Source organism: Pogona vitticeps, chromosome 3 (genome assembly GCF_051106095.1).
Source record: "Pogona vitticeps strain Pit_001003342236 chromosome 3, PviZW2.1, whole genome shotgun sequence".
In the NCBI taxonomy this organism is placed as follows: Eukaryota; Metazoa; Chordata; class Lepidosauria; order Squamata; family Agamidae; genus Pogona; species Pogona vitticeps.
Genome location: NC_135785.1, coordinates 44270014 through 44281483, shown reverse-complemented (window position 1 = coordinate 44281483; position 11470 = coordinate 44270014). Strand labels below are relative to the sequence as shown.

Below are 11470 nucleotides of genomic sequence, written 5' to 3'. Positions count from 1 at the left end.
GTTCCCACATTCCAGGTTGTCCAGTTTATTAGGACCACTATCAGCATATAGGATGATCTGAAACATGAAAATTGCTGCATTTGCAGACTGATTTACACACATTGGAACATTCTGAAATGTAGTGCAATTCTTCCCCTGCCATATGTGTTAATTGAAGAGATTAAATCAGAAGACAAACCTAAAGCTTGATTAATGGATGGCTGGGATGGAGGGCTATTAAGGAACAGTTACCATAACACTTTCTTGAGCCATCTACAAAGATCACTGAAGAGGATTCTCTACTGAACCAATTGGCAATTGAAAAGCATATAACCAAAGGCTTTAGTGAGCTGAGGCAAAAAAGGGGGGGGGATGGGGCATAGCCCCCACAACAATTACAGCACAACAGAATCTGTGTTTTAATTGAACAACCGAACTTAGCTGTAAGTCACAAGAATTATTAGAGCATTCCTTGTACATATAAACAGTAGTACAATTTTTGAGTTGAGATTGAATATAGTGTTTTACAGCAAGTTTCCTCACTGTTCATTCTCTTCGAAACTATCAGTTGCATTACAGTTAAGAATTATGCTCCCAAACCAAAATAAGCTACAGTTACAGAAGCAACCTGTTGGTTGTTTTTAAAGTCTGTATTAATCAGTGTCACTGGGATTTTTTCAAACTATAGAAAAATTCTGTAACAAATAATGCAGCACTCTCACACCCTGTTGTGTGCATTATGACACAGAACTACAAAAAGGCATCATTCCCTCAGCTTGGTCAGAAAATAACATTAATGACAAGGGATATCAAAAAAGCACTGAGGAAACACCAGCCAAAAGCTATCCAAACATGTTTATTTATAGGTAATAATTTAAAAGACACATACATCTTTACAGTCTGCACATGTGACATTTACAAGACCACTTATTGCATTCTGAGACGAACACATCATGACATGCATGACACATGTAAGCTCACTCTTCTGCAGTGTGGACATAGCTAGGGACTAATCAAGTGAGCTGAGTTTCAGAGTATGGGAGTTCTGCAGCTCATGCTGCTTCTTATCTAAATGCCCCAATTCAACTGCTCACAAATACATGGCAATTCTCAATCAATCTATAATTTGGAGCAATGATTAATGTCGACTGAGGCATTAAAACAGAGCATACATATAGTTTTTTCTAGATACATGTAAAACCCTAGGACTGTTTCGCACAATATGAAAAAGCATTATTTTATTTTCTGCATGAACAGATGTTGGCCAATAGAAGTGTAGTAAGCAAACATCCAAAAGCAGCAAGTGATTGTGTTGTACATGTGTGTCGGGTGTGCACACACTTTTGCTCAGACAGTAGCTTACTACTAGGGTATATGATAGCTTGTAAACTTTCCTCTTTTAATTTTATGAAGAATGTAAAATTGCAAGATACTGAAGTTCTCTGCAGCATCTTTCTGCTGGAGAAACTACGGCAAAGCATACTGTTTAACATGTTATTCAGAGCAACTGCAATCAAGCCCAAGTTTGCAGCTCAGACAACTGCCCTTTTAAAGGGTAGGTGAACTCAAAACACCACCTTCCAACACCTGTGGGATTGGCAAGTTTTAGATTAAGGCACTGAGGGGAGACTCACCCGCCAAAGTGTAATATACTCAGAATGAAGAAAACTGGCATGCTCAACATTTCTCTTTCCCTGGAATTCCTGGAGGAAATGTGAGTTTCTCAACTGCTATCAAGCCTGAAAAACAGAAAGAACCCCAACTACAGATATATCAATCGAAATGTAGGGAATTGTCTGTAAGCATCCAATGCAGTACCACCAGCCAAGCAACATATAGTATGCCACATTTTAGCCTTCTGTCACTCTTTTTCTAGTGAGAGAGAAATGTGTTTGAAAACAAAACAAAAACAATTTCATCAGTCACTTGGATTTCCTGCTTCTTGGCAGAAATCATTTAGGAACAGTTCAGAGGAGTAATGCCCACTACGAGCCAAGTTAGCAGAGGAATAGCAATGTTACACAGCACACACAGTGTTGATCCTCACTGAACTGCCAGCAGGAGACAGTGTTCAAGGAAAGTGGCACTGCCATAGTTAGAAGATCAGATTCCATTCAGGCTGAAATGCTTCGCAAATAATGAAGGAAGAAAAGATGTGATGAATGTGCGAGTGAATCTCCACCTTGACCATCACAAATGAGAATAACAGTAGATAGCAGGCAGAAGCAGAGAAATTCCAACTGTGGAAGAATAGTTACAAACAATCCTTTCCTGCAACTTTCATCCAGCACAAAAACTCACTCTACAGCCTCTCTAGATAAGATGTAATAGGCCAAGTGTTGTAAGGAATGGGAGTAAGAGACAAAAAGCTGACTCCACAGGGCAATGTGGTTTGAGGACACAAAGCTAAAAATGGGGCATTCCACGCCAAGCAGAAATAACCCACAGCAGAATCCAGAGTGGCCCTGCCATTGTCCTGTGAGCACACTGACCCAGTTTCTGGGAACTCAAGCCTGGCCTCCACTCAGTCTTATGCAATGGGCCAATTCCCAGTGTTTCCCCAGTGACTGCCTCTTGACCCTCAGGCAACTCTTGCCAGCCACCTTTCCAAATCCTCAAGGTCAGCACTGCCCTCCTCTCCCTTGCTTCCTCTGGCACTGCATTCAACAAATTCCACTTTCATGGGCAGCTGGGAGAAGTCAAATTCCTTGCCCTTTTTCCCAAGCTGTGAGGCTGATCCAGAACTTGAGCTGTCCATTGTGCTTGGAGCAGCTGACAGGGTCACTCGTAAGGTGTTGCTGTTAGGGAAGAAAAAGAGGATGAAGTTATCACAGGAAATCAAGTCTTCAAAATTGGCACCTGACATTGTGTACAATCCATGTCACATTTAGAGATCTGCATTTTAAATTTGGAAAGGCACTGTTCCTATTTTTGGAAATCTGTGACCAAAACATACAGAAATATTCCAACAACGCACATGAAACATATTGCCGCACCACAAGTCTTAGTTCATCAACAGAGGCGGCAGCATTTTATACTGGAGAGGAAGGCGCATATGTACACTACAAATGTTCTCCTTGAGCTCCATTTCGGTATAATGCAAGATTATAATAATGTAAGTTTTGGTATTTAAGGACCAGGTTTGCGTCTCTGTGTGATCACTATAAACACACTAGCCACATAAACACACAAATCTAGCTATGACAATGCAGATTTCTGTGCTCCAAATACAAGATACATTACTGCCACCTGCTGGACACCAAGGGGATTCAGAAGCAATGACTTGCCAAATGACAAAATCACCTCTGAAACAATATAAACCATGGTAATAGTTTCAAAAGCTTTGGATATCCAATGAACTAAGTTGATTAAAATCATCCTGTGTTTTTACTGAGGAATAATTTCTTCCTGCCTTGGCAAATGTTGCTTCCCATTTTGGTATCCTAATTTCAGTGGGAAATAAGGAAGGTGTGGGCAGGAACTCTGGACTCCAAGACATCATTTCAGTGAAATCTGACAAACTAGTACTTTCTACTTACAGTTCTCTTTCCAGCTGCTGTTGTATAAGTTTGGATGATTTTGCCATTGTAACATCTAAGGAAGGAAGGAATATTCATTTATATTCTACTATGTACTATAAAAAGCAGGAGAAAATGCAACTCCTTTGGATTACTTTACCACTAAATATTTCACGCAAAGAGTATGCAATGCATTATGTTTCTATTAAAGAAAGGAGATATGGAACATGCTTATAGTCTCTATAAGAATCTACCTGACACAGAAACCAGTCACCATTTCATTTCAAAGAGATATGCAGTACCTTGTTTGTTGCAGGCAATTAACAGAGGAGGTGCATTCTTAAGCACAATGTTATCAATTAGAATCTGGTAGAGGAATTCAGCCACATCTTTCATTTCCCGCTGGAATGCCACACTGTCCACAACAAATACAATTGCCCTGCAGAAAGGAAGTATACAATGCATGATCTTAAATAGCATTCTCATTAAGCTGAAAGTATCGGAGGATATTTGTGGGACAATTAACTGCATGCAAGCAATACTCAAATTTCACTCTAACTACAAGGTTTTCAGTGTTCCCATGCACTCATGTAATGTGAAAAACAGAGTAGCTCAAGCATTTACCAAGGGTCGTTATAAAACTTATCCATGTGAAAGGCCTGCTGAAACATACATGTACATGTATTAGTTCTCTTTGTACCAAGGACCTCTATTATCAGTTGTTAACATATCAACTATATTGGAGGTCTAAGACTGAATTATAGCAGGCTCCATTCAGTCAGTTCAACAGATCACCTTCAGTGGGCCTCTGAAATTGGACCAAGCCAAGGGCTAGCAGTTGCTTATTCTTGCTAAACAAAAAGTTCTCTCCAGATAAGTTTCCCAGTTTCAAGCATTTTCTGCACATCGACTTTAACATATATGGCCTATTACCAAAAAAAGTGCTACCAACCAAGCAGAAAATTTCAAAGTAAAAGGAGGTATAGGCGAAGGCCAAATAATTTCATTAGATGACCAAGTTTATTCACAGCAATCTTATATGATGCTCCATTTTCAACAGAGCTCTGTGTTGTCACAAGCTAACAGCAAATATCCACCCATTTTCCCCTTACCTGGCTGCAGCCTTGAACCTATCCAATAACTGAAGCCGCAAACTCTCATGACCTGGGAGATCAATTAAGGTGACATTTGTGCTCTGTAGGAGGAGGAGCAAGTATTGTTTTAGGAATATTTACTGAGAAATGCAAGAGTTTTTTACAACTTAGAGATTCCATTGTATTCTGCCTAGATCCATAAATTCTTTTCATTTTTCATTCATGATCAATTTCAGTCTATTTCAGCCAATTGATATAGCTCTGCCAAATAAAAAGCCATAGTTGCTTATCTATGCTCAACTAAAAACAAGGGGAAAGGTGTTATAAAATGATACATTTAATTTTGCATCCCATTAAGCTTGTAGAGATTGACAGCCACTAATGTGGCTCAATATTAATATTAATAGCTAGCATTCCTTCTGGGTATCTCAATATCATATAACTTTACAGATAATACACTGACTGTGTATTATTTTCATATACACAAATCAGATATTGATATATGAAGTGAATAACTAGCCAAAATGCCAGTCACAACAGCTGGCAATATAGCAGAATTTTAAACTGCTGATAAACAAAACCAAGGCAAAGCCTTTAAGATAGCAGAGTGACAACTAATATATGTTTCAAGACAAACACAGAGTGCATCTATTGAAAGAAAGAAAGAAAACACTTTGAAATCTTCCTTGACTTTCACCAAGAAAGTATACATAAGACTCCCCCGATGGTTCTCATCAAGATACCATATCAAAGATTTCTTTCCAGATTTCAAGTATGATAAACTCACAGATATGTACCTTCATTTAGCTAGTGTACAGTATAACTCTGAGAAAAGCCTGCTGTGTAAGGCAAATTAATGCCTACTAGCCCATGTTTCTGGTGTTCCATCTTAAAAGGGATGACAAACTGCGTAACAATGGCCACAAGCTGAGAAACATACAACCATTGCTGATTACAGTTCAGCAGAAAACAGGCAGTCTTCTCTAGACTCATCACTACAGAACTGATTCACAATTGTGTCTCTCCTCAGTCCAAATATGGTTGTCTGGGATCACAGCTGGAGTGCCATTTGTGGGATCTAAGGGTCCCAGGGAAGTGAAAGAGGTGCATGTGCAACCACTGTAGTTTAAATATCAGCAAGGCCTTGCCAAACTACTCCTCTGTGAGTGTTCCTATGTACATATAAAAAAAGGTAATTTTCAGTTTTTGCAAGAAAGAACTTAGAAATGTTAATACAGAACACAGGCAGATTAGTACATTTGTTTAACCTGTCACTAGTTCATATGATGAAAATTTTCAATAATTTCTTATAGCTCAGAAAGTCATCAGCACATTACTCCACCCTTACCTTGTCATTTTTCACTCTGTATGATGCAGAGCTATCAGTAATTGATGTCTGTGTATTTCGGAAGTTTCCTGTCAACAGCTTGAAAAATTACAAGAAGGAAGAAAGTAAAATATTCCTGATAAAGTAAACCAATTTACCTATAATCTAAGCAAGAGAGAAAATTCAAAAGGCACGTTTTCATTTCCGATAATTTATTTATTTATTTATTTATTTATTTGATTTTTACCCCGCCCCTCTAGACCATGTCTATGGTCCCTGCCATAAAAATTAGCTACTTAATTTAACAAAACTCATCCAGAAAGAAAAATATTATTACCCATCCTGACAGCAGCAAGACTTGTGACAAATTTATTTACAAATATATCATCTGCATCGACCCTTGGTATACCTTACCCATTAGAACTAAATAAATGATATAACTTAACATCCTAAATTTAGTATTTCCATGTACATAAATAAAGGACAAAAATACATAATAAAGAAACACAAAGTGTTTACACATCTTATATCCCATAGTGTCTTAAAAACACGAAGAGATTAAGATAAGGAGTCTTCTCTTTGACAAAATGGGGGGGGGGAACCCACAATAGAACAATTTGAAAAATGAACAGAAGAAACTGAGAAATGACTTACCCTTACAAACAGAAGAGTTTTCCCGGAGCCACAGAGCCCCAACAAAAGCACCGCTCTCCGGCTGCTCTTTCTGGACTGGACAAATTTCCAGATCACTAAAAGCAAAGGTAGAAAAGAGTCTGTTTATACTTATACCCAGGATTATCATGTTAGAGAATCTAATGCTTGAGAATTCCTTACAGAACTTAGTTGACCTCTAGGTAAAAAAAACCAGAAGACGGTATTCTTTATAGCTGGCATTATCCCAAGAAAGGGTCAATTCCAGAATGAATCAGAATGAAATTTTACACAATATTTAACTTTCTTTCTTCTTTTTCTGGATATTTTTAAAATAATTTTCCCCAACAAAACTGATAAAACTGAAAAAACTCTGATATTCCTTTTTTATTTATTTATTTTACCAACACACTCAAAACTGTGAGTTATTACAAAATGTATATTTACAAGTTTAAACACAATGTATCAGACATAAACCAATAAAATCTGGCTATAATGAAACACTTCAGGATTCTTAGTTAACTTAATAACTTTCAGTTAATAAATTAGAATGAAATTACTTAACTTGACAAATAAAAAGCTTAAGCAAAAAATCACACTGACATAAATTTACAGAATAAGTAACAGGCTTTGATGAATCTGACACTGCACTTGCAAAATATGTGAAGTGCAATTTCTCTAAGTTAGTAAAGCAAAGCAAAATGTGCTGCTTATATACCACCTCTAAGCACTAAAAGCGCTTTCTGGGTGGTTTACAATGCAATTATGCAGGCTACATATCACCTCCCTCCAGCTGAGTACTCAAGGCACAGGAATTAAACTGGAATACATTACCAATCCAGTAAATATGGTCTGCAGGTCTACAAATATATTACATAATTTTAAATAATAAAAAATAGAAGTCATTGCACCAATACCATGTTAGATTGAGAGGAGTTATAATTTTGCCACCTACTAAATCAATGTGTTTACACCTCCATCTTCTAACCAAATCTAGAACTAAATCTGCTTTTAACTTCAGATAGCAAAAGTAAGATTAGATCTTGGCACCATAAGGATGCACATACTTTTCCAATATTTAAATCTTGAACCTTACGCAATTCTGAAAGATTTACTTCATGAAAAAGACACACATAATTATGCATTTATATCAATAATGTTAGGATTTCGAATAATACATTTAGTTCTTTCATCTGAATTTCAAACAGTAGATATAAACCTAAATAGTGCATCTTAAATTCCCACCCAAACTGTTCCCATTTCTCCTTGTGAAATAACAAAAAGACAAATCTAGCAAACCACCTTCAAATAGTCCTACTGTTGCTCTATGAAGATATGACAACAGAAGAAAAGCCCAATCAGAGAGTCTTCAGTTGTCTTTGTACAAGCCTTTCTTTCTCTGGTGAAGCTTTGGTTCCACTTTTGCAATATGAGAATAATACTGATCTAGTCTGCAGGGCTGTTCTGGCTGTAGAGCCAGAGGCTCAAGAGTTCAATTCCCCACTGTGCATCCTGGGAGAAGCGCCAACTGTGTAGCCTTGGATAAGGTGGATAGTCTCAAGGCGCTCTCAGAAAAGAATGGTAAACCACTTCTGAGTATTATATATTTTAAAAAACCTGGAAAGGGTTGCCAGAAATCAGAACTGACTTGAAGGCATTTGTTGTTGTTAAGATTAATTAGTTAATTGCAATTAGCTCATTGGCTCACTATCATAAGTTTACGTTACATCGCAATTAAAACTTAATGAGAGAGAACTTCACTCCCTTTGCAACCTACCTAGAATTTTTTAATTATTTCTATATTTTGGGATGAATTCACAATTGGGGCAAGCTGTTATGTCATCATTTTATTTATTTATTATTTCAATGTGTACACTGCCACACAGTGCAACTTACATTCTGGGCAGTTTACAGCAAAGCATACAAAGGAATAATGAATGAATGATGAATATTAATGGATGATATCACTGTTACTACTATTACTGCTGTTCTATTCTTTATATGTTTGTGTTTATTTCTAATGTTACCTTGGTCACTTGAGATAAGCAGCTGCAGAATTCAGCATATCAAGATAATGATTCTGGTTAATTCTGAGTAAGAGCTGCTGCTTTTTCACAATCTATAACAAAAAAACTGCAGCAAACTACTTTAGGGGCTTGCAACTATAGCTAATATATCTTAAAGTAATTTCCCAAGATGTGCTTAGAAATTTTTTGAAAGCTACTTTAAATCACTACACGAATGACACCTCATTATAACTGCAGTGCCAAATATGAGAGAAGTATAGTGCTGTTTCAGCTCTATGAAGGGTAAAGGAGCTGTGGCTGTGAGCCAGAATTAATGTTATGCCATAAGACTGGGAACTACTGATCTAGGATGGTGGTCCCCTAGAATCAGTGGTTCTTAACCTTTGTTACTCGGATGTTTTTGAACTGCAACTCCCAGAAACCCCAGTCAGCACAGTTGGTGGTGAAGGCTTCTGGGAGTTGCAGTCCAAAACTCCTGAATAACCCAAGGTTAAGAACCAGTGTCCTAGATCAGTGCAGTCCCCAACCTTGGGTAACCCAGCCGGACTGCAACTCCCAGGAGCCTCAGCCAGTATACCTCGTGGTGAAGGCTTCTGGGAACTGCAGTCCAAGAACACCAGGGCTATTCAAAGTTGGGAACCTAGAAGTTGTTAAAAAGAAAGGAAGAAACCATAATGTTGCCAGATGTTCGTCCGGGTAGCCAATGGTTAAGGGATGCCAGATGGCCATCCTCCAAATGGCCACAAGATCCCTGCACAGCTGTGCAACAGGAAAATAATGTGACGGATCCCATGAAAAAGCGCCAACGCACGAACAGCAGAGCCCGGTGCTTTTGCAAGCTGCACGTCCGGGAGCGGTCGAGGCAGTCTGGCTCTTCCCGGCCCGCCGGCGCAGCAGCGCTGACGGCCTGATGGCCGCGGAGCCCCTCCAGCCACGGCGCCGGGGGCTCTGCCCTCTGGGCAGATTTCCCAGTCCGACGGGATCCCCTTCAGGCACCTCCGTCCCCCTCGCCCGCCCGAAAGAGCCGGCACTCACGCAGAACCAAGACGACCAGGACAGCCACCGCCACCGAGATCAGGAGCTGGACCGGGGCCACCTCTTGCGCCGGCAGCAGCGGCGCATCCTGAGGCGGCGGAGACCCTTCGCGGGCGGCGGCCACTTCCACGGTATCCATGGCCAACAGCAGCCTTGCGACGCGGCACGCGACGACGTGTCCTTCTCGAGAGCCGCCGCCGCTTTCCGGTCCTTCACGCGCGAGGCCTGACGGGGCGCATGCTCCTCGGCCAGATGCTTCTTGGGGATTGTAGTTCGCTCTCTCCAACCCCCCCCCCCCCGCGTTCTCTTCTTGGCGACGGACAAGAGGTGAAGGTGGGAGGGGTCTTTAAAGGAAGGAGATTTTTTTGGACCGGTTTAAATTCCAGCGAACTACAATAGCTGCTTTTTGACAGAATACTACACGACACTACACTAAAATAAAGTGTCGTTGCAGCACCTTGCGGAATGTCTCGCCCGGAGTAGACTTTGTCTAAAAGGGCGGGATAGAAATCTAATAAATAAAATAAATAAATGTCCATGTATTTCTTATCCTATAAGCTTTCCAGGACTAGAGCAGGAAATGTTAGCTTCAGTTGACACGCGTACTGCATATAAATCAAGCTTCCAGATGTTTATAGAATTATGGTTCCCGTCCTCCATGACATTGGCCAGGCTGCAAGGAGATGATGGGGACTGGAACACGGGAAGGGGACATTCAGGACGTTCTGCTCTTGAGCTGAAAATGACCTTTTATCTCGTCAAAACAAAAACCCAATAGTCTTCAGCGAAAATGGCTGGACTATGATTTCTTAAAATCCTAGCTGGGCAAAAAAAAAATGACATATAGAACAGTGAGAAAATGTTTTAAATCTTTCCATGTTGGCTGCCACACCTTCCTCCTCTGTGTCATTTTCCGGAGAGGTAGCTGTGTTGGTCTGTTTCAGCATGTTGGTTTTCCAACTGCCTTTGCAAACAGGATTTTGATTTCTGGAAACACCAGGATGGGGAGTCGAGCTGCGGGATACAACTGTCAAGTGCACTGATGACTCGACTGGCAACTCAGAGCCCACCTACCCGTCCATTTTTTCTGGGGGGGGGGGGGAGAGCTTGTTTTCAATAACAACTTGGGTTTGAGGCTTCGACCCAAAGACTTGCCAAAACCCCTGGAAAATACCCATGGAAACGACCTGTTAGTCTTTAAGGTGCCACGATATTTTATTCTCTCCTTCTTCACCCCAACACGGTTGTCTCAGCATATTAGGTAAATGAAGCGGGAAAAGATTTTTGTCCCAGAACCCTAAGAGTAACCCGCTGAGTTCCTACTGCACCAACTACACTGTTGAATTATATTGGGAGATGGTGTGGGTTTTTCCCTAGGAAGCCGGGCTGAGGGCGAAGGTCAGGTCTGTTTGTATGGATGCGTTGCTGAGGTTTTTTTTCCTGGGCTTTCTTTTTGTCTCCTGAGCACATGGCCTGGGGGTGGGGCCTAGGGGTGGGACCTCCTGCTTTATAAGAGCGTTTCCCAGGACCCAGGACCCTTTTCCCTAGGAAGCCGGGCTGAGGGCGAAGGCCAGGTCTGTTTGCATGGATGCGTTGCTGAGGTTTTTTTTCCTGGGCTTTCTTTTTGTCTCCTGAGCACATGGCCTGGGGGTGGGGCCTAGGGGTGGGACCTCCTGCTTTATAAGAGCGTTTCCCAAAATTCTCAAATTTTGTATCTGGCCTTAATATGGTAAATAGGAAAGCCAATTAGATTTGCATAAGCCGGGGAGTCAGGAAAGTTTTAAGGATCAGATCATACTTTTGCACTATTAAAGAGCAGGCCGGGTAGGTGGGGCTCAT

The 11470-nt window shown here is 40.5% G+C and overlaps 2 protein-coding genes across 2 annotated transcripts in view; one reads left to right on the top strand and one right to left on the bottom strand.

The window, feature by feature from the left end:
- LOC144587851 (uncharacterized) overlaps positions 1–11470 on the top strand; it is a 462829-nt gene that overhangs the window by 345320 nt on the left and 106039 nt on the right. The gene's annotated exons all lie outside the window — the stretch shown is intronic.
- Positions 820–9853, bottom strand: SRPRB (SRP receptor subunit beta). The gene is made up of 7 exons (XM_020786350.3): positions 9632–9853; positions 6573–6667; positions 5940–6017; positions 4610–4692; positions 3800–3936; positions 3519–3573; positions 820–2777 (listed from the first exon to the last, which is right to left on the bottom strand). Exons 1-7 carry the CDS (start codon positions 9768–9770, stop codon positions 2561–2563), a joined length of 804 nt encoding a protein of 267 aa, XP_020642009.3. The 5' UTR covers positions 9771–9853; the 3' UTR covers positions 820–2560.

Coding starts and splice junctions, on each gene's coding strand:
- SRPRB (XM_020786350.3), bottom strand. CDS start 9,770: ATGGATACCGTGGAAGTGGCCGCCGCCCGCGAAGGGTCTCCGCCGCCT. Junction 4,693..5,939: donor ACAGAGTGAAAAATGACAAG/GTAAGGGTGGAG, acceptor CTCCTCCTACAG/AGCACAAATGTCACCTTAAT. Junction 2,778..3,518: donor CAGCAGCTGGAAAGAGAACT/GTAAGTAGAAAG, acceptor CTTCCCTAACAG/CAACACCTTACGAGTGACCC.